The following is a 24845-nucleotide window of genomic DNA, read 5'->3' on the forward strand; positions in this document are numbered from 1 at the left end:
AACTGGTGGAGGTTTCATTGTGTCACCTTGCTTGGACCTCTTATGTCTAAATTTTTGCATAAGATTCGTGAATTTTTAGATTCTAGGATTGGGCCTCCTCAAGTATCACAACAAAGCATCAGTAGCGGCAGCTTCACCAAGTACCCAAAGCTCGCATACATCCGTTCACTTTTTCATATTGACTCCACACAAGAGAGATACCTTATAGGATCCACCTGTCAGTTGGCGGTGCACCAGTTTACCCACGTGGTTCTGAGTGGTGGGGCGGGTCCGCGGTACCACAGTAGCACCGCCGCGTACAGGGTCAATGCTAGAGCGGTTCAGTGCCATTCATATGAAGCTCATGGCTACTAACGGGTAGTTCACACTAAGCGGGATTCAGCGCACACGCGGAAAAAAGCCGGTATAGTACCGAATTTCGCGAGGACGTCCACGAGGAAACGCGCCAGTTCTCTTGTTTGATGAGATTAATTTGAGGGTGCCACAGAGGATTTTTTAGTACAAATATTTTTTTTTTACCGAGGGTAGTTAGTGACTTGTGATGGAACCATTATACAGCTTTAATAAATTCTAGTGATACTTTTTATTTGATAGTTTATTCACTACTTATGTACAGTGACACAAAAATACTTTATTAATATACCTACACGCATGTTGTTGTTAAACAACTAAAAAAGGACTGATAGTAATTCGATCTCGACATGGAGACCTGCGTATTGATCCCACAGGAATTCAGCCTGTGCATAAGGACCCAAGACAAGAATCCCAATGGGGATCCAGAAGTGTCTGTTTGGAGCAATTCCTCCATTGCGCAGGGCTCGCTCTGTTATCCTTTCCAAGGCACCATCAGGATTGACAAGCTGGAGGTGTATGGTACCTTAGATGAGGATGATGTAAGTTATTTTCTGATCATTTTTTTGCCGCTTATAACATTGTTATAGCACCGTTTTGTTTTTAGTATTTATATAGGGTTACTGTGCTATTCGGCTGTGAATGTTTCCGAGGTTTGCCATGTTTAGCAGATTCGATAATAGTTGTGCGATTGACTGTTGGAATTTCGGAAGGGTAGTTTGTCATTTATCGGATTGATAAATTACCACAAAACTCTTCGAGAAAGATGGACACGTGAAATTGAATTTGTCCGGTCATTTTGCAATTTAATCATCAACTTTAGTAATGACAGAACAAGGAACATATATGACGTAAATGTCAGGGACAGTCACTTTAATCTTGTAAAATGAAACTGAGCGGCAATTTACCAAAAAAATATACGAACAAGAAAAATATTTTATTTATTGTTTAAAATTTATCAAAATTGTTAATTTACAGATCAAATCTTTGGGCAAGTAAAATATATTTTTTTGACTGGATGTTTCACAACGCAATTTTTTTCGGAAGGCAAACTACCCTTCAAATAAAATTAAATGGACACTGATGTTATTCGTGCTAATTTTTGAACACATACCAAAATTTTTTCACATCTGTACGTCTGCTGAATGCGGCCATTCTTCCTACGTATTTCTAACATTTAGCTGCATACTTCTTGTATTCGAATATTATGAATTTAATTTTTATCTTTTTAAGGTCATATCACCCCTGAACCCTAAAGGCTACAAATCCATATAAAAACAATAGGTATTGGTGTTTATGCTTCGCTGTATGTTTTAACTTTATCGGGCGTACAAATGGCATTTGAGTGGGTTGTGTTAGTAATTAGAACCTTTTTTATAAAGTATGATATATTTTTTTAATTACTTTTCTTAATTTTCTTTCTGAGGGTGTTTTCTATGTTGTAGATATCGTAGAGTTGAAGAATTTACTAGGGTAGTTGTTGCGATTTTTTTAATTTTCATTCATTATAGATTTAAAGAAACTATTGGTGATTTACACGAATCATTATACTTTTCAGAATCAAATGTCACAGAGATTTAATTTTAATTTTTTTCTTATAATACATTTAAAATTCAACATTTTTTATAACTCTTATTTCTCTACTATTTAATGTCTTTGAGATCGATACTCAAGAATTTGTGTGAACACTCAAATGAAGATTTCTTTACTTGCTTTTGCATTTGATTCCGGTCCTGTGTTAGCCAATTCTCTGGTAACTTCACTATCGAAGACACTTGTTCGAAGGATTCACACGCTCAATGAATTTGAAACACTTATTGGATTTGATGATCGTCGAGCAAAGCTCAAAGATGTTGACGTGATGGAAAGAAATTTCACCGATAAAGGGAGATCTAGAGATGAGTTGAAAAGATAAATCAGATAGTTATTTGTAAAGTTTATTTCGGGCATCAGTCTTTTTGAATTTAAAGAGATTGTAAAGAATATGGCTTCTAAACCTCTCGAAACCATCGACACGATGCTAAAAAATCTTTTTTATTTTTTGTTTTTTCATTTTTCTATCAAAATTTTTTTAATTCAAAACAATAGTGTATTAAAAAGAATATCTTAATAATACATATACAATAATATAAAACGAAATGTGGACACCTTTAGGTAAAAAAACGACGCTCTTATATAAACCGCGACTACATAAACATTTTTCTTTAGACGTTGCAGTGGTAAATAACCGCCAACCCTTTATTTTTTTGAATGATCATAATGTAAAAAATGGAACTTGGTATACACAGAGAAAAAGAATTTTTGTAACTGTTAACTTCACATTGTGGTTCTATTGAAGAGATGTTTATTGTAGGGATTATTTTGAAAATTTTGATATCCTCTTCTATTCCTACGATAATAATCTCATCTCGAAATTTAAGAGATTTAAAGTTTTTCCGGTATCTATTGTTATTTTTTTAATGTTTATCTTTCGAATAGGAATCTAATTTGAATGCAATTATGATTGAATACTATAGCGAACTTCTGTATATACATGCAGAATGCATACATGATCATATGCATTTTGCATATGATCATTCTGTATATAGTGAATCCCTTTACCATAAAGTTTCGTAACCATTCATTAGCAACCTTCGCTAATAATTGTAACAATGTGCAAACATCTAGTATTGGAAAATACAGAAGTGCAAAAAGTGACCTACACCTAATGCTTGCTTCTAAGTGAGCAAGAAGATTATAATTGTTAATGTGCGTCATCAACAATGCAAATTAAAAAGGAAAATTTATTAGTAATAATATTGGGAATTCTTCAACACGTAGCGACAAAAAACAATAACTCGATCACATTATATTCAAACGATTTCAGAGTTAAATACCTCCTCTCACTTTTTAATGATAAATAATATTATTGTTCATGAATAAACAAATGGATTAAACTGCAGTTTTCTATTATCTGGAATTATGATGTGTGAATTGTTGCATTATTTATCTGGGTCTATGTGCGTGTTAGAAACCGCTCAAGCCGCACAATGTTTCAATTAAGCGGCAACAGACGGAAATTTACCATTTTCAATTCAAGGAGAGTCTCTTGTACGTACAATACATTGAGAATCATGGAAAAACCCGACAATAATGTGCAGGTATATGTAAGTGTTTGAGCCACCAAGTACTTACTATAAAAGGCACATAACAATGATCTATTACTTTTAGTTATTGGCAATGCAAATTAAAAAAAGGCAAGGAGCACGGTAATTACCGGTTTACCAGTGAATATTAACACCTTTTCCCATTATCAGATAAGTACTTCACTTTTAATTAATTTATGCTTGATCACTAATTCATAAGGCTTAAGTAAGCGCTGTATTCTCGGAAGAAGTGAAGGAGTGCTTTATTTTTATATTTAATTATCCATATTCTAATAAACTAGTGTTTTAAATTTATAACGCTTTTGCATCAAGCATGATTATGTTATAAAATGTTTAGCCTTATGTTTATGGATGGGCATAAAGTAATATGAGTTTTTTTATTATCATTCCATCTCCTCCTCATAGGTTGATCTAATTTCAATTCCGATTACACCGTTTGATTCAGCACATACGAATCCTTCAGGAAAAATATTTTCCGTTATCTGATAATTACAGGGAAGGAAATATCGGATCAGGATGGTTAGCACATGACGGATGTAATGCTTCATAAATAATTACATCCATTTAGCTGTATGTTCATGTAAATAAATTGCTGTTAATCTAAAACCTTGCTTTTTCTAGAATTTCCAAAAACATCTTATGTGCTTGCCCTCCCTGTATATTGAGCCCTGTACCAGTGAGATAGACACAAATTTCTAGTAAAAACATAAGAACAAAATGCATTATATATAGATTTACAAAATTGCTGGAACATCAATGTTTGTAATTCTCAAATAATTTAATGCGCTATGAGTCCTGTAAGGTTAGCGAATGGTATAAACCTAACTAATCCAGAGTTAATTTTAAAATGAATAACCAGGAACAAGGAAAAGGTAAAAAGAGCAATAATTCTCTAAAATTGCTGTTTTTAAAACATCGTAATATATTAATAACAGAGTGCTTATCGAGCGCAATGAGTACATCTACGCCAGATCGATTTTCATTTGCTGGGAAACTCATACTCCTAGATCCGCTACTGATAAAATGTGTAATACGTGAATTTTTTATTATATGAAAAAATGCTACCTTTTGAATGTGGTGAATAAATCACTTTAATTAAAGAGATACTGGTAGCGAACCACAAGCTCATGTCGACATTGATCTAAAAACATCGGCGAAGTTTTACATACACTGAATACTGATTGGCCCGCCATTATTCAAAAAATAGCACCAACACAATCAATTATCTCAACCTTACTATTATTAATTGAACAGCGGCATACACCGAACTAACCACACTTGATGATCGATTGCCCCACTAAATAATTAATAATTCACTCACAGTCATAGACAAAAACCCTCGTAATTCTCCTTACGGTGACCTTGTTCAGGCTTCCTCATTACTAGTCATATCTCATATTTGCGGCTGAAAATGTGTAATAAACGCATCTTAAATCTGTGCCGGCATAGATCTGAAAGACCGTGGGCGATCATCCTCCCTCCTCCTCCTCCTCCTCTCCGAGTTACCGCCTCGATATTTTGCCCTAGTAAATTTCAATCTCGTTCCGCATGGTCGACTCATATCGAGGGCCTCGTTAACAACTTATAGGTGAATGTGCTAGTATGTAGCCTCTTACCGATATAGGGTAACGTGTGTTACTGAAAATCATAATATGAAAATATTGAATAATGGAAGTATTTTAAGCACTAAATATACCATGAGAGCTTCCAATTATGTAGTGACGAGACGGCTTGTGAACGATAGGTTCTGAACAATTCAGCTATTATCCAACAATTACGTATTTAATTTATAAGTTCAGCTAATGGAAAAAGGTTACCTTGAAGGTGGGTCTCTAAATGCCATCGGGTGGTAGAACAAGAAAACTTACAAATAGTTCACTTTAAGTGACAATCGCAGTTAAAAAAAAAGTTATCTAACCTTTAGCAATCAATAGAGCACGAGAGATTCTCAAGATTAATTACTTTTTGTAATGCACCTCTCTTTTACATTCAGTTTTTGATAAAACCGCCCTGTAATTGCAATTTTCACTTTTACCGCACACCTAAATATTTATTTGTTTAATTCACGGGATGATCAAATACGTCCTCGAGTTTTAGTTATTTATGAAGACCTCATCGTTTCCCATTACAAATCGGTCCATTTGGGGAGTCATTAGCAGTGATGTCCACTACCCCCTGTGCTGTAGAAGATGTCTGGCATTATTAGATAAAAATATCTAGAGAGATTTGTTATACAATCAATCCCGAGAGAGTATTTACTCGCATAAATTACCTACTGTTTCTTCCATTTAGATTTTTATTTTAGATAGACCTTTGGAATATCTGATTTTGGGTGTCTTATCCATTGGCGAATTGATTTGTTTTCTTCTGTGAAGCCAGTAAATTAAAAATCATCATCAACATTAAAAAAATGTATGGAGTCCATAATTAAAAAATTTACACTTCTTAATACCGAGGAAGATACAATCTCAGAACCCCGAAGGAATAAATTTATTTGCATATTATTGCTATAGCACGCTTCAGCGAATATACGACAACCGTACCATAATTACTAGACAGATACCACACCTTAATATCTTTTAATTAGTTCTTTACAAAAAAATATAAAGAAACACTCATCTATGTAATAAAATGTTAGATGCTGTTGGGTGCAATCTGAACAAATTTCACTTGGTGATAGGCATTCTCCTTCGAAGCAGAAGTGAAGGTGATGTTAGATTCTGAGGATTTTCTTTCTACCATGGCTAGCAGTAAATAATAATTGAAAACGCAAATATCGCTAGGTGGACAAATCAAAGCAAAAATTGTAAGAATGAAAATTTCTTTTTGTTAAACCAAATTGTTATTTATTTTTATTCTTTAAAATAGACATAATAAATTATTCATAGCGGACGTTGAGGATTTTTAACGGACGTCATCTGTTCGACGTGGTTCTTAATTAATGTCGTTGTTTTTAAGTTAGTTAAGATCAGGTCAATGCGGGTCAGTTTAGATTTTCAGAAGACGACTATTTACTAACCCATATGTACAGGCGACTTACGGAAACAGCTATGGAAGCGCTACTAGAGAATCGATTAATGAAGGAAGCAGACAAGAAACGTCTAACTCATGATGGGTAATTTGGTTTCACCAACTGAATGTCGACTCTAGAAATTATAAATTTTGTTCAAGAGGGTGCAAACAAAAAGAACGAAAAAGAATCGAAAAACATGAATATTGATTCTGCCACGCTTGGAGAATGTGTTCAATTCCTTCTTCTGGGACTTAATAATCAAAGCTCTATAATCAATGGAGAGCGTTAAACCATACCAGCTTAAGATAAAAACGTAGAGAAGGAACATGTCGAATTGATGGTATACGTGGACAATCTCACACCTGTGGTCTGAACTTGAAAACTATAAGATCTGAAAAATAAAGCAAATTATGAAATAGTATAAGCGATACACAAACTGGACGAAATGATATAAAATTAGCTGGGCATAAGACAGAGATTGTGGCCATAGCAAGGCGGAGGAAGTTAAAAAACGTCCATTTGGAAGTCGGCGTCACGAAGATTTTAACTGTGAAGCAGCAAAATTGCTAGACCCATACTTTGACGATAACTTTAGAATGAGGATAACTGAACATGTCAATAGAATTCGATAGACTCATGAGGCCATCACTACGCTAGCACAAGAAAAATTGATAACTTGTTACAAACTTTACTTTAGATTTTTATTTTTTTATCTTTACTTTTACCGTTGTAAAGTTTGCAAAGTCTTATATTTATACCGCACGAAATTAGTCTGGAATTCAAACTTCCTTCGGGTTTCGTAAGAACTTTAAAGTATGATTTAACAAAGCTTCTGCCCCCAAAAAAGGTCCTCATAACCTGTTGTTGGTTAATTATTTATCAACTGCCTCCGGGTCACGGTTAATTAGCCTTCCCATTCAGTACAAAACAATTTCAATTTTCCTTATCTCTTCTGGCAAACCAAGTGAAAATTAGTTTGAGACGAGTAAACCCTGAGTTATACCTACCTCCACTGATTGCATCGCCATATTCGTTATAGAATTTGTAAATTGCTTCTCGTCTGAATATTAATGTTCCCATGCACAGTAGGACGTTTTCGAGCTGCTCTAGATAGATTGGATACATATTTTATTAGTGGTCTTTTAAGCCTGCCCGACTTGCAACTCATTTGTCATATATTTCGGCTCGAGATGAAATTCCAACTATTTCCAAAGCCGTTAGGGGCATTGGTGGAGCCCAATAACTCACTTCCTCGCATATTCATATTCATGGAAATTGCGCACAATAAAATCCATAACTAAAGCAAATGTCTGTCCATAATGGACCGAAGACTTCCTTAACAGTTCGTATCTCCATTTAAAGTAAACTATTTCGCATTTACCGGTATTACTGCTACTTTATCGCCTGCTGCGGGTTCATATTATTCAGATGGTTTCGTGAAAAAGTTGCGTGATATGTGGAGATCATGGTATGCGCACGGTAGAGTAAATCGGTGTAATTTTAGTGTCGTTTAATTTCCTGATGGCGTTTCAGCCTCCTATGAACCATAAGGAAAAATCTCAGACCCTCCAGGTATTTTCTCCGATAAACAACAAGCACCATTTACATATTTCCATTTTTCTTTGCTACTGCTCTGATATTGCCCCTGATTGTCGGTTATTCGCATGCTGCGTACATTCGTAATTGCTCTCCACTTGCGGCTACACTACCTACTCCAATAGTTCCTTAATTTTATTATTATACCAGACCTAATAAAACGTCCAATAGGCAATACTTACGTTAAATAAAATACTAGCTATGACACACAAAACCTTGCTCCAGGGACATATTCTTGTACTCCAAACAAGGCCTCATCGATTCAGTATTGCGTTCATTCAAATATAGGTTAATGCGTCTTTGACTACTCACATATATGACTTCAGGTCCTCCCTATTAATAACTCCTTTATCCAGCAGCCACAATGTAAATATTCTTGAATTTCCGAAGGTGAAAGACTAAAATTACACGGCGGCCGTTCGGAATGCGTCTTTCACGCCGTGTATTGTTGCATTTTACAGTATAATTACATTATCATCAGAATCTTTATTGCCACTTAGTTTGTTAGAGCCGCGAAAAACTCTGCGGAGGCGAGGGGGGACGGTGCCGGTAATGCAAAAAAATTACAAAAAAGGTAATTGCGTCCCACGTGGATGTAATTATGTCAATTTTCTGTATTTCGACACAATAGAATTGACTGATGGTGGGTATTGTTCATACGATTTGCCTGATCCTGAAGTCTGAAAAAATGTAGGTTGAAGCAATTGATTTGAGGAGGACAGGTGGAAAAGAGCGTTTAACGTCTATAAAGACCTTTGTTGCTCGGAAATTTGTTTAAAGGGTGAAATTAATGTGAAGCTAAATTAGTAAAATAGTTGAGTCTCTGAAGCCACGTACAGATCTGGATACGATCGGTGAAAACATTGTCAGCTGATCGTATGTTCTTCATAGCATCCATCGATTCGATTCCGCCGATTGCAAAACATGGATGTATCCCGTCCTTCAACGTATTTGTTTTGTACAATGAAAATTCGTTGGACAAAATCAGTCTAATAGAAAGTGCGACAGTAAATAAAAGTGAATTTAGTTAACATACAGGGCGTACAAGATGTTAGTACGTAAACAATAACTTGGCGCGATATCAAACAAATTTGATTTCTTGAAGAAAGTACACGTAGCAACAGTTCGGTCTCAGAACCTTCTTTTGAAAAACAACTGGAGTTACTGGTGCACGAATTTCAAGAAAGGAAACGTAAAAATAAAAAAGTAGTTTTCGAGAAAAAAGATACGTAGAAAAGTGTTAACCTTAACGAGATTTCCCACTTTTAGTTTAAATTAATGTACTTGTTTCTGATGGGCCCTGCATCCACGGTGGGCAAATTTTTTGATATATCGCTCTAAAGGATATATCAGAATAAGTATGGCGAATCGAACTATAGGCGAAAATTCAATTTTTCTACATAAAATATGTCTATTCCGTTATAAAAAGAAAGTTTGTTTTTACTTGGGATAGATTTTTGAAAGTGGCATGGAAAAATATCAAAGAAATGATATTTGGACCATATTAGGACATATATTAAATTTGTGATTGCCACTCAAAAACCGAAATTAAAAACCAGCACTTAAAAGTTTTTTTTAAGTTTGTAGAAATACTGCGACTCTTTAAAAATTATACAAAAAAATACAAAAATATAATTCAGAGTCTTAGTTACAAATTCGTCTTTGATTCATTTTTGTATCCCTTTTACTTCCTGAGATATTCGAGTTTAAATTAATGAAGGCATTTACGCGATCCCTTTGATAAACATGCCCAAAATAAAAAGAAACTTTCTTTTTAAAAGCGAATAGATCTATTTTAGCAGAAAATTTTAATTTTCATATATGGTCCAATTCGCCGTGCTTAGCCTGCTATATCCTTTCTTGCAAATCTAAATGCGGCTCCAGACCGAACGCACGTTGAGCGGAGCTGCGCCGCACTCTGCCGTGTTGCGTCTCTTCGAGCCGAGTCGCATCACGCTTTAAAATATCACGATCAACTGTGTAGCTTGGCGTAGAGTGGTGCTCACTAGCGCAAAATATAAAAAAAAAATTGATTCAGTGTTTCGTTCCAGTTAGCGCGTGCGCACACTAGTTTAATTATATTCAGGGATCGCTCAACTCAAAATCGTTCAGATAGTGCACCTTTTTACAAACGCGCACAAATATATTTTTTTGCTCTAGCGACGCTTACGGATTGTGTTCGCTCTCGTTGCAGAATCGCGCAGATTAGCGCACTTCATCACAGATTGCCGTTCAAATCCAATGCGCTGTATTGCGCAATGAAGATTTTAACAGCGCGGCGCAGAGAAGCACGTTCGATCTGAAGTCACCTTAAAACAAAATTCTTTGGGTGGGTCTCCCATTTAGGGCTGTGATTGAAGATTACTCAAAAACGATACGTTGAAAAGTTGTCCGGTAAAGAGGGGAACATGTCATGAAGATAGTGACTTTTAGCCACACCGCCATTTTAAGGCTATTTTAACTATTTAGCAACCGCATATTTTTTCACAGATCGTTGTAGACCTTCAAAAAACGAATATTTTTTAATTGAAAAATTTGTTTATTAGACGTTTTGCTGCAAAGTTATCCTTGATTTTTACAATAGTCGAAATTATTGCATTTTTTTTCTAGAACAGTTTTAAAATTCATACTCTGTTTAAAACTCATAACAATCTTCCTATTTAATTAAAAAAAAACTATTAAAAAAATTTTTTTAAATAAATTTTTTAATTTAAAATCCTGATTTGAGAAACTTATGGAAGCGAATGTTCAAAAGAATGTCCTTCCTACTCTAAATATGTCTCAATTCTTATTCGAAAAAAAATTTTACTATGCGCAACATCTCATAGTTTATCAATTGACACGCATTTTCAATTCTTCTTTTCATGTCGTCTGCAGTTGTTGGCACTTCTGCATAAATTTTGTCTTTTAAAAAAACCCAGAAGAAAAAATCTGTTGAGGTCAAATCAGGCGACCTAGGAGGATAGTTTACTGGACCGTCTCATCTAATCCATCGATCTGGGTACATTTCATCCAGAACCTCACAAGACATTTTAGAAAATGTGCTGAACAGCTGTTACGCTAATACCAGATCGCTCGTCTAATCGCAAGTGGAACGTTTTCTCACAATTCTGGAAAATTATTACTCAAGAAATTGCGGTACATCTCTCCATTCAAGTTTCCTTCAGTGAAGAAAGGTTCAATTAAGTATTCCCCAATAATACCGCACCATGCATTCAGCAACCATGGCCTCTGATGTTCAATTTCTCTAAGTCAGTGTGGGTTTACAGCACTCTAAAAATGCGGATTATGTCGATTCACTGCACCATGGTTCGTGAATGTGGAGTCGTCCGAAAACAAAGCGTTGGAGAAGAAATTTGTATTTGCTTTAATTCTTTCTTTGCCCAATTATGAAAATTGACTCGCTTTTAAAATCAGTTTGACGGAATGCCTATTGTAAAGAAATGTGGTGAGAATGGTACTAATTCACTTTCAAAATTCTTTGGACACTTATCTTTGATATTCCTGAGTCAGCAGCAATTTGACAACTTGCATAGGGATCGAAGACAGCAGCTTCATGTGTTGCACTTCGAGGGCGATTGCGTTTTTCGTTTTCGACGTCTTCGTTTCTTTGAAATTTTTAATGACACTATAGAAAACCGTCCAACAGGGAATTCTTTCATCCGGAAATCTTTCAGCATAAAGTTTTACTGCCCGACTAACAGTTCTTCCAGGCTCTCTATAAATAAAAACCTTTTCTAATTTTTCATCCAAATTGAAGCGATCCGTTTTTGATTATTGAATTTTGAAATGAAAAGAATAATTTTTGATTAATTTTATACAAAACAATTAGATCGATTGTCGAAAAGAGAACATCGATTTCCTGTAGACTTTTTTATAAGGTCGATTCTAACAAGAAAAAATGTAAGAAACCTTTTTTTTTATTAAACAGAAAAGTCGTTATGAGTTTTAAACAGAATATGCATTGCAAAGCTTTCCTAGCAAAAAATTTAATAATTTCGACTATTTCAAAAATTGACAAAAATCAAGGATAACTCTGCACCGAAAGGTCAAATAAAAAATTGTTCAAATGAAAGATATTCATTTTTTGACGGAGAACAAGGATCTGTAAAGAAACACGGGATTGCCATTTGAAAAAAAAAATTGCCCATGAAATGACCTTAAAATGGCGTTTTAACTAAAAGACACTATCTTCATAACATAACGCCATCGTTACCGGACAACTTTTATTTAAATCTTTTTTTCATACAACATATCGTTTTTAAGTAATTTTTAATCACAGCTTTAAATGGAATACCCTGTATATATAAACTAGTAAAAAAATGTGAAGGAAAATAACATATGCACGTTTTTCTCGGTCCACGGCATATATTTCCGTTTTACATATAACTATTTCATTTTCTTCTACTTTTTGATACGATGGACAAATTCTTAGAGATTTCAAGAAGTCAACCTTCCTCATCTGCTCATCAATTTCTTTTAATCTTCAACTGTTCAATTCGATTGACTTATTAAGTAACTACGACTATCCCTGAATTTCTTGCGCCCTCAAAAAAACAGATTAAAACAGGTTTCCTAAAACAGCACGTCTTTAATGTTGCAAAAAATCGTCTGTTCACCTAAATAGCCATCTAAATTACTTCGAATCATTTTTAGTCGGTCATTAATGTCATCCAACCAACAAACTACCGCAAATCGATTAATCTATTCCTCTTGTGGATGTCTTTCGATGCCACAGAAGTTAATTGTAGGAGTGTGAAAATTCAGATTCTTGGAGTTATTACTTACCTGTATTTCCCCGCGTGTGTTATGGCTATGACAAATTATTACTTCCAACACATGAATAACACAAAGAATTCTTATTTCTATGATTTATTGGTGGACTTTGTACGAATCTACTGCAGCAAGATTTTCCTAGAAACCATGACTTTATGGATATTACGTTTATGTAAATAATGGTTCTGATAATTAAGGAACAGTTTAAACTTAAACGCATTGATTATTAGTGAGCATAAGCAAAGGGAAACAATAATTATGCCATTTAATAAGAATTTGAACTGAGTTCCGCGTCCAATGGCAAAGTTTTCCGCCTTCAATATAGCCAAGTATTTATAAAACAATTAACATTTCTAAAAAATAAATAAATAAATAAACAAAAACAGCTACGTCAGTTGCACTGCAAAATCCACTCAGGCACTTCGTGGAACTAATTTTAAGGCACTTTTGAACAAGATTAATAGCAAACAATTACATCTCATTTATCTCGGATATGATCGGAATCTGACTTGGCAAGAAAAGGCTCGATTATGCCATGAGGATTAGGATTCAGTTTTTGTGGCTCCGATACACTTTCCTCGGAGGTATTTTTTAGCAGTAATGGAAATGAAAGGCACTCGTTAGTGTGGACGATTTAAGAGCAAAAACTAATTTATAATAAAACGATTTGTGAAGGCAGGAACTGTCCACATTGAAAGTAAACGGATTAGGTGCAAAGCCGAGGGGTTTTCCACAACTTTGTAGATACGCGAATAATTGATAAACCTTCTAGTTGGTTTAGGTTTTTGCCCATTACTCAAGGAGAGGTAGAAAGGAACGCTTTAAAGAAAGAGAATGTAAAGTTCGTCGAAGAAAATCTCATAAGTAGAATCTAAGAAAATCACTAGACAGGAAATGGATTTTAGGGAAAAATATTTAGCGCGGAACTGGAAAAACAAGTAACACCTCTATATTCAACAATTACTATAAACAATCGTAAAATCAATCAGATCAAAGTGTGTGGCTATAAATCGCATGCATTTCCTGCCGCACAACTGGCTCGAAGCGATCTATTCTTGTGTCGCCTTAATCACGCTATATTATAATCAATAATGCTTACAACAATTTTGTGCAAACTACAAACAATTAGCTATTAATTATGCTTTATGCTTGTGTTACATAAATCAAAAACGCGTTTCATTGAGGTCGTAAAAATGGTGGCCTACAATGAACGGGAACTGAAGCGAAATATGGAGAAATAGTGTCGATACTTGCTGCTTTATGATTCACGTAGCTGCTGCACAATAATATAAAGGACTACCAAAACTATTTTGGAAGTCCTTTAGTCTTAATAGCTACAAACTGTCCTATCCTTTCGCTACAATTTGAAAGCGCTCTTCACCGTACAAAAACCATCACCCACACTGCCAGCTGTTACTACCAAGACCCAGAAAAATACTCCTCAGGGTACGACGTACCTACTTATTTAGAAACAGTCTTTAGATTGTTAACAATATTCAATTTGCTTTGCCGATAGGCTGACAACTGCGGGTTCGTGCTGTAGGCTTCTTGAAGAACCCGACCGGAATACGTTCCGGATTCGAACCCATCAGACAAGACGTGATAGATCGTGAACGCAGGCGGTATAGTCACGATTTTAGTTTACATTTTATTGACCGCTCGTAAATACGTGCCGCTACTAAATTAATTTTTTTGGTACCGAAGCCGAAGAGTGGGTTTCGAAGGTACTCGCCATTGGGAATTGGTTGCAATAAAGACAATTCATGTCATAGACAGTAGATGCTAATCAGGTTTGCGGAACATTTGTGGCATTTTGTGAAGACGGTCGTAATTTTCATTATTTACAAGAATGACTTGTCCCCAGACGATTGCGATCTTTTTAAATAATCCAACTTATTTTCAATTAAATTATATTATATGTTATGGAGCAATTTTACTTATTATGGTATACTATGGTGTGCGATAAAAATGTGCTGAATAACTGACGGAATTGTAAATACTTAGCCTCCACGGCATTACTCTTTGACATGACTGGATGAAAGTGCCGCGGCTCAGTGAACTTTCTATGGGTGTATACGTGTGGTGTTATTACGGTTTCTGCTGGATGATGTCAGCCAGATCATTAAATAGAAGATTTGCAGCAGTTTTCCTGTAATGCCACAGTTTTTTTAAATTTAACCATCCTCTTATCTCGACTGATTTCTGAGATTCTTATACGTCACCATCTCTATCCTGAACACGTTGAATAGCAGATTAAACTTTAATGCTCTCAAGTGACAAGAGGAACTTGTACAACTCCATAAGAATCACATTTAACCCTTTATCTCTATAAACTTACACCTTGCATTAATAAGTACCTCCAGATTTTTTATAGACTGAAGTGATTCTTGATACATGAAGTTCCTTTTTATGGTCAACAGACGAACAAGTGAATTGTATAGTGTTCGTTAACCGAAGACCTCTATTCTTAACCAGACAGTGGTATAAATTTCACGCCGATATGGTATCGACAGCTCCAGGTGATGACAGATGGAAATCCGTAGGATGGGACGTTGAGTTAGGTGTACTTGACACGATCTCATTCCAGTGCAGCCGAAGAAACTACAACTATAATATTACCATTCCTTCATGATGTATTACCCTAGACTACCTTACCTATTATAGATAGGCTAACAAAGAAATGCAGGTTTCTCTACGCGAGATGGCGCTTCCCTCTCTTCTCCTCTGATTCGTGTAATCATCCTTATCGTTAATTAAATCCGTGCGACGACCGTGGCGACATCTAGATAGTTGTTTACGAGTTCTCCATTCAAATGAGGTCGGCCATTTTATTAGCATGGCTGACTTAAAACTGCCGCAATGAAATTTGTCTCGTGCAGGTTTTTATTGATCCAGCTGAATGAATATGTTAATGATTTTTATGAGTTGTAATTAGGGCTTCACATAACTCCGATGTCGTTTGCATTAATGCGACGTCTTCGAACCGCTTTTGCCTCATTCTGGATTGGCGATTCTGCCTAATTTAATTTCAGCTTGAAGTCGCCTCGTGGTTCTCACACCCAAGATACAGATATAATCAAGAAAACAAGGCAAGCAAGTCTTCTGGATATCTCGCGGAATGAGTGCGAAATTTATGGGTTGGCTCACCTGGTTTTACACACTTCCATTGGGCATAACTCATCGCCCGTCCGACTTACAACGTTTAGCTCCTGATTTATGTCTTCCATTAAGGCCGCTCTCGCAAAACGCATATTTAATACTCTGAATACTAAATGATCCCCTATTTTGTCTTATTATTCTTTTACAACGACCTTTTTGCTACTAAAGATTTGCCACGCCATCAGGAGTGTTAATTCAATGTATTCATTTAGAGGAGCATTTGTCATACACGTCTCATACTCATGTAGTCTGTTAATAACATTCGTTTGTGAAAAATCGAGCACATCTGTAGTTTAGAGCTCAACGCAAGGTAGGTAAGGAAAATTATGACCAAAATTTATTTATTTCTCGTCTGAGACTTGCCAGAGGTTCCATTTTATTCCCACTGGTACAAGTTCTTGCAGAATCAGAACCCAGAATATCCAGAATGTCAATCATCGAGCGGCTTTCGTTCTTAATGTTTTTCACTACTGTTCTATGTAGAAGAGCTATTCTGTTTCGATCTGATCTGTTCAAGCTCATTAATGAAGTCTGTTATAAAATCTGCCGCTTCGATTTTCAATTTTTTAAGGAAATCATAATTACTTTCAATGTTCTAAAACTTTGACTCATGTTGGGTTCAATTTTTCCATTAAGTTTAATGGTAAAATTTCCAGGAGGCAATGTCGGCTTTGCTTTTTGAAAAGAAAGTAATAATGAATTTGATTGAAATTTTCCTCAAGTTAAGATTCACTTTGAGCAAAAGTCTTCCAGTACATTTGATGGTCAAGATTTTTAAGACGCTTAGTGATGATTTCGTTCATCCTCTGAAACTGTGCGTGTAAGTCGTCGTGCTGCTGAAGAGTACCTGGAACGTTACCCAATAATAGACTATCACATCATCGAACTTTCAAAAGACTTTACGGCACGCCAAACCAGGCTGATTCATTACGTTCAAAAGGCGATAAATAAAAATGATATCTTCGTTCGGATACTGAAAGATCCGGAGCCTAGACACTAGAAAGAAAGACATTGTCTCTGGGACACCCTGTATAGCGAAACCCGGCATGGCATTTTCACTACCGGCACCTCCTGCAGTGTCACCGAAACAGCAATTATTCCAATTATTGTTCTGCTCGAAGTAGATCGTCTGATTACACGTTGCAAATGATCAAATCAATCTGATTAAGAATGCATATTCAACTCGGTAGTCCAAGAACTTCGAGAAGATCCTTAAGGTCCGCACGTTCATTAGCGCTTAACAGACGAGTGAGCACGCTGCATCCCGGATGCAGGCGTCTAAATCGAAGATCTTCAAACCGAAGAGGAAAATTACCATGCATCATGTAGCACGCTTAAGCCATTATTGAGCGAAAGAAGTGAATATTGCTCATCTTAGATCCTGGCCGCGATTAGTGTCAAAGCGCAGGTATAATTTGCTATTGGACGATAACGATTTGTGGGTTTCTGTACAGGATTTTTCAAGGTAATTGCAAGAAGTAGGGAGAGAAGAGAGAGAAAATTAGCTTCTGACCACTAACAGTTTTCATTCTGTGCTTGGAGAAGAACCTAAAGTAATGCATGTTCCCTTAATCGTAATTACAAAGACGTAATATTAATAATAGTAATTACAATTTAATTTCATTTTTTAAAACCTTCAATAACAAGCACTTAATCAACGTTAACTGGGAACATACAAACATTAGAATTGCTATTTTTTCCTTTTAAATTCCCTTATTTCATGGTACGCCGAGTTGTTTAATTCCGGCTTTTGTCCTACGATTTTCAAGAAACGGAAAATCACTTCATTTGCATATTGTTTACTTAAAACGCCTTAATTAGGTAAATTATTAACTATTCCATTCATATGTTATGTGGTGTACATAATCTAATCGTTTTTTACTTACATTAACAGGCGTCGAATGTGAAAACACGTTTGATGTTGCGTAAGGTGCTTCCATGGACGTCTCCAGAAAAAATTTTTCATGAAACTTGGTAGTAATTATAATATCAGTTTTACCAAAAATTTCCTTTTAGAGTTACAAGGATAGTCTCAGAACTACCTGAACTACCACTTAAAGAAAAACAAATTACGCCATTTCTCGGCATAGTCTCCGTTCAAGACTGGCACATTTTTTCCCGCGATGTTCCATACCCTGTTTATAGAAAGAAGCTTCGAATGTTTTAAAATAGACATCAATCTCGGACTCCACCTCTTCATTATCGGTAAAGCTTTTTCCACCGCAGCATTTTTTCTAGGTTTGAAATAGAAAATAATCTGAGGGGGCTAAATCTGGCGAGTAGGGTGGGCGAGGAAAAAGTTTGAAACCAAGTTGATTGATTTTGGCCATCGCCACGATGGAAGTATAAACTTGTGCATCGTTTTGATAAACCAAGATTTTACTTTTCGCCAAATGCGTTTGCTTTTTCCTAACTTCTTTGCTCAAACGCTGCAATAAATTTGTAGAAGATCTTCCGTTTACAGTTTTCCGTTTGGGGAATTAGTCAATAAAAGTTATGCTTCGTGCATCCCACAAAACTGCCGGCATCACCTTTCCTGCAGATGGAATAGTTTTCGTTTTCATTGCAGCTAATTCTCTCCTTTAAATCCATTGTTTTGAGTGCCCTTTCATCTTAGGTGTGAAATAATGAAATCATTCATCCATGATTATGACTCGACGCAAAAACTCGGTTTTATTGCTGCGAAACTATGCTAAACACTCCCTTGAAGGATTCTCACGGCGCTGTTCTTGTTCAATTGTGAGTAATCATGGTACCCATCTTGCACACAGCTTTCTCATATCCAATTTTTCGGTCAAAATGCAATCTACAGCACTTTTTGAAATGTCCATCTTCCAGTACACTTTTGTGGATTTTCACCATAATATCTGGTGAGGTCAGATCTGGAGTGTCTTTGGGTGGACCACTGCAATGTTTGTCTGGGCAGCTCACACTACCGCGTTAAAATTCTGCTACCCAAAATTTTACAATCGTCAACGAAGGACCAGCTTCTCCTAAAGTAGAATCTAACTTTACTTTGATGTTGGATGGACTAAGATCCATCAAATGAAGGTATCGAATTATGTATTAATGACAATATTTTTCCATATTCATGAAATCTTTCAAAACTTTTACTAAAAACGATTTCAAAACAAACAGAAATCAACGTAGCACGTTCAAGCTTTAGACATAAGCTTTTTAAAATTGGGTCTTTGTATATAGGCACTTTTTTAATAAAAAAATCTATCCATCTATATATCATGTCGGGTACGTCTGGGACTATCCTCGTAAGCAGCAGCTTGTAAGATGGACACAAGTCAGGGTAGACAGTTACTAACAGTCCCATTTTTTATCGATAAAGTTCTGTCCTTTGTTTAATTGTTTGTATTCACCATACCAAATTGAGGTACTTATATATATATGTTTTTTGACATTCACCATTTGTGTAGGACATCGACCTTGTTCCAATTGTTACGTATGAATGATACGTTGGTTCTTGCAATATGCCCCAGGAAATATTATGCAGTTGATGAAGGCCGGTCTCGAAGTCTGCAACTTTTCCTTCAGGGTTTATTAACGGCGAGGAAAATATGCTCAGAAAGGGACTCGTAGTAGAATCTGAAATCATGCCCAAATACCAGACTGAAATTTTTATGAAATAGTTGATTTGGCTTGAAAATAGAATTGCTTCAAAAATAAATGCTTGGTTTCATAGCAAACTTTCTCAAATTGCTTGAAGCTTAACAGAAATTTAAGAGGAGCATCTCACCCTAATGGTGGTTTAAAGGAGTACCCTTCCTCGTTTTTTGAAAAAGCAAAGGATTTAATTATAAACGTGTTCTTATAAAATTTCAATATTCTTCGTTATGGTTAGTAGATTATAAAAAAAATCACTATTAATATTATTGCTCGGTTGGCTCAGATTACTTTATGTTATTTTTTAAGTTTAGATCAGATTAGTTTAGGTTCAAAATGTTGAAATTTCCAAAATTTTTCAGTAATATTTGAGAAGTTCCATTTATCTTCATTTATATTACTCATATTCTGAAATTTTATTAAAATTTCCAACGAAATTTCTACGCTTAAATGAATAATTTACCCGATTCCTTAGATTCTAAGGACAAGCTTAAAGGTGTCTCGTATTAGTTCTTGAAGTTCCCATATTTAAATTCAGTTCTCTTCAGTTTATACTGCCATAAACTGCCTTGAGAATGCACTGAAATTTCCCAGAGAATTCCTATATTTCAAGGAGTACCTGTTGACCTTTACAAATGTCAGGGCAGAGTTTCTTGTTACCTAAATTTCTCTAAATTTTATCAATTTGTGTCCTTTTTTATGAACCACCCTGAATACAAATTTAAGTTAACACAGGTAAGGCTGTGTTCCCACAACCGCCTCTTGGTTTTTCTGCATATGATGCCGAACCTGAATTTCTAAAAGTTATGCGGTATTTCTGCTACTTAACGACAGTTTATTGAAACGGCCTTAATTTGCAAATGATGCAACATGGAAAGTTCCGTTGATTGGTTCTTCGTAACCAACAAACCCGCGAAGAAAACTTTTCGCTTCCGAGAAATTTCGATGCTCATCGTTACCTTTATGGTGATAAATCAAAAAATTGCTTAATCCGGTCCTGGGTGGTAGTGATGTATGATATCCAATGCATGATGGATTAATACTGATTTAAATAAACCGATATCATGGCCGTATTTATTAGGAAATGCCCACGTTTCGGATTGTGTTTATTGTTTTGGTGCTGCATTTGACATAATTGGAAATTTTATCTGCCGATGAAAGATCCCATGTTAAATCACTCGGGATCTCCTGCTAGACATTTCATATTAATAATCCTATAATGACTTTCTCTTGTACCACTTTTTTGTTACGTATGTATTAGTTAGGCAAATTAAAATCGACTTTTTTCGACAAAGAAAACGGCAAGTCCATCTAACAAAAATTAAAAATTAAATTTACACGAAAATCTGACCAGTGACACGTGTAGACCGAAAAAACGACCATTCGAAACCCATTTCCAGCAAAGTACCCACTTCTGCCCAACGCGAACCGAATTAAGGTTCAGTAATTTGGATGTTTCGTGACTCTTGTAATCTGACTAGAGCACGCATTCCTCCTCGTCATTAACAGGCATTTTTCGTGATGACCTTCACATACGGGTGCGGTACCATTACCGCCGGTACCATCAGCGGAAGAAGTGAAGCAAATCGAGATCGTGCGGCACCTACTTCTTTCACCTCATCTTAAGACATGTCCTTATGGATGATGATGATGATGGCGAAAGAAATTTGAGAAGCTCGATACCGGTCGTGATGCAGGATATGACAGAGGAATCGTGCCATTTCAAAGAATGTTGTGCAGCTTAGTAAATGATAAATGTTGCTTAATATTCGGACTGAATTTTGTTTTAATAATCCATGATGAATATTTGATAGTTTCAGTATAAACTTAGTGAAATATTGCAACACAAGAAATCGACTTTAGATATCCATAGATGTATAGAGAGCTATCACATTCGTCGTTTACATTAAAAGAGCAACCAGATTTGTTTTTATTTTTAGAGTTAACGATTTTACGAAATTGTATTTTTAATTCTTCGCTCTTCTTATTTTCTTTTACATCTTGTTCACATTTCTAATACTTTTTATTCCTGATAATTTTTTCAATTGCTAGTTTTGACAATTCATATTCTTCTGATCCAGTTTCGTGATCCAATATTATTAACATAATTTATCTAAATGTAGCTTTCATTAATCCTATAATGAACAGAGGGAATGTACTGTAATTAAGAACACCCGTCGACCAATCTCGAAAATAGACTATTGGAAAGAATATATACTAAATCGAGCATACTAAATTGATTGAAGATATGTTCCAGTTATTGATATGAGAGACCCTTTCTATTTTAAGTCTTCAAGAAAGAATCGTTCAAGTCACTAATTTATCAGTGTCTAATTCGATATCTCTCTCTTTTGATTTTTCGAAATTCTAAATGTATTTAAAAAAATCTAAAACTACTTTCCACGAGGTACTGGCTTTAAGACTCAATTACTGAGCTTTAAACGGTTATAAACTACGTTTTTTCGCCTTGTTCCTAAACGTAACACCTATAAGTAAGTTTATTGCAGTTATTATCTAGTGGTGGAACAAATCGTACACCGAAGAACTAATAGGATAGTCCCGGAGGTATCCCACCTAAACTTAAAGAAAAAAAATGGAAAATATTAGATTATTTCTGAATATAGACTCTTTGGAAATTAACCTACGTTTTTCAGCGATATAGTACGAAGAAGTGTCGAATTTGTCAAAATAGGCATCAACCTCGTACTCTATCTCTTCATCATTGGCAAAATTCTTTCCACCGAGCCGTTTTTTCCAATTTGAAAATAGAAAATAATCTGAGGGGGTTAAATCTGGGGAATAGGGTGGGCGAGGGAAAAGTTCGAAACCAAGTTGATTGACTTTGACCGCCGCGATGACGGAAGTGTGGACACAAGATGTTACAATGAAATATTCTTTTTAAAACTATCACTTCAGGACTGGTTTAATTTTCGGGATATTAAGAAGTTCAAAATGTCTTACTGGACCACCAGATAAGATTTAATATAAATTTACTTATCTTCTACAAATTCCTGTTACATGTACTGCTCAGATGTCCTCGTAGAAACCACAGTTTCCATTAATAAAAACTTTAGAAGACTAGATGCCTACATATTTTCTTAATTTCTTGAAGTCTTCTCCTTACCAGCTTTTTGATCTGACCTCCATAAAGGAAAATCCTACACTTAATCAATGCCGTATATGTTAATAACCGTCCTTAAATTCATTTTGAGTCATATTCGACGCCATAAATAAGACCTTTGACACCATGCAGAAGCTGCGAAGAGTCATATATCATTAAAACCCGCTTGCAGAGGGTATAAATAACGTACCTTATTGACAGTTTCTCTATAAGTACATGCTCCAGAACAGTTCGGGATGATAAATGAACGTTTTAGCAATAATTGTTTCACATCATATTGGAAGAGTACTTTCATGTTATGTTCAGATCGGTTCAGTGGTTATAGGAAATGGTGATAGTACCTTGTAGGCAGCCCCTTTCTAATTTGAACGAAATGTTTGCTCTTAATAATAACTAATTATTGTAAAACATTGCAAAACACACATAGCATAAGAAAACCTAATAACGTTACGCTTCACAAACTAATCTAATTACTGGGTACATGCAAATAGGCTTTTTTGTATGGAGTCTCAATCTGCATTGTCTAGGCAGCTTGACCGTGATTTTTTTTCTCGGCCAAGGCTGCGCCATAAAGAAATTTTGACTCATAACTGAGGAAGGAAATGACCACCGAAGCATTACAAAGCAAGATTTATGTCAAAAGCTTTTATTACGTTCATAACACAAATCATTGGGTCGCAAATACGGTCCAAACGGCCGTACTACACTTCGGACATTAATCCGGTTGATTGCTCCAAATTCTTCCTTAGCACAGCCGAAGGCCACTGAAGGTTGTTCGACTTTACTCGATACTTTGGTTTACCGTTCGCCATTTTTGTTTTATTTATTGGACTCGATCTGCATATCCCAGCAAAAAACTATTTGCCTATATTATAACGGTCGTAGAGACTTCGTACGACGCTGTGCTCACCGTGCAGGTGGTTCCGTATTAAAACCAATTAGTCTGCTTATCAATCTTTGGCGGCCTCACTTAACAGTACCATCGTGCTTTTTTTTTAACGAACAGAGCTAGTGAGGTAATAGAAGGAAGTGACAAACCTCTAAGATACTGACTACTTTCTACTAACCATCGCTGTTGTTCGATCACAAGAGTAACCTTTTTTCTAGCTAAGATTCAAACACTTTCGAAGCGGCCTATATTGAGACTACTTTCGGACTAAGGTGGTACTTTCCCTGATGCAAGGTGCACCAACGGAAATTAATTGAAGACGCTTAATAACTTGCACGGAACGGGAACAAATAATGATGTTGCCTTTGCTTAATATGGATTGAAGCTGATTAATACGACTTTACCTTATACTTTGCAAAAGCTTTTAGAGCAGTCTGGCGGGTATTTGCGCCCATATTTCAATCAACTACTACTATATCCAATCAAAATTCTACAGCTGAATCCCATTATATTCTCAAATCAACCGTGTCGTATTGTTCTAGTTATCAACTCTATTCTCTTCAAAATACGATCGATTCTCCGCTTTGTTTATGAGTTTCTATCAGTTGGTGAAATCAATTTTAGATACGATCCGGACATGGGCCTTAAAACAGTCAAGTTCGTTTGAGAACGGGCTGTCATTTTTTAACGATAGAAAATTCATTTAAAATTCAATGGGTTGTGACGAGATTGAGGTTTTTTTCAATTGGGTTAGAATTACATGTGACTTGATAAAATTTTAGGAAGTGGTAAAGTAGTAGTTATCTTTTGTGGGGGACAACCCTGAGGACTCTTCGCAGGAAGAAGGAAGCATATATTACCGCTCGAAAGTGTTTGGACACTGATTGTTTCATCAGACTCGACACCAAAATTGATGCAAAAGACATAATTTTTTTTGGTTAATATTGTACAAATGTTAATAAACTCAAAACATATTAGAAAAATAGAGGAATACTGCATATATTTAAATGAACGCTTCATCCATATGTCCTCGTGATTGAATAACTGCAACGCATAATCGGAGCATTCGTGCCAAGTTTTTTATTTTTCAAAATATTAAGTGTTATTTCGTCTGAAGTTGCTTCCAAACCATTGCACAAGTCATTGGCTGATGTGAAGGCCAATTGCCAGATCTTTTAT

The 24845-nt window shown here is 35.7% G+C and overlaps 1 protein-coding gene across 1 annotated transcript in view; it reads left to right on the forward strand.

Annotated features, from left to right (window-relative positions):
• The first annotated feature begins 286 nt into the window (after positions 1–286).
• The window catches only part of LOC136343021 (protein glass-like), a 56526-nt gene continuing 31967 nt past the window's right edge, over positions 287–24845 (forward strand). Inside the window, exon 1 of the mRNA XM_066289386.1 lies at positions 287–893. Coding sequence (XP_066145483.1) covers positions 702–893 — 192 coding nt within the window. The 5' untranslated portion in view covers positions 287–701. The remainder of the gene's footprint in view (positions 894–24845) is intronic.

Source organism: Euwallacea fornicatus, chromosome 1 (genome assembly GCF_040115645.1).
Source record: "Euwallacea fornicatus isolate EFF26 chromosome 1, ASM4011564v1, whole genome shotgun sequence".
In the NCBI taxonomy this organism is placed as follows: domain Eukaryota; kingdom Metazoa; phylum Arthropoda; class Insecta; order Coleoptera; family Curculionidae; genus Euwallacea; species Euwallacea fornicatus.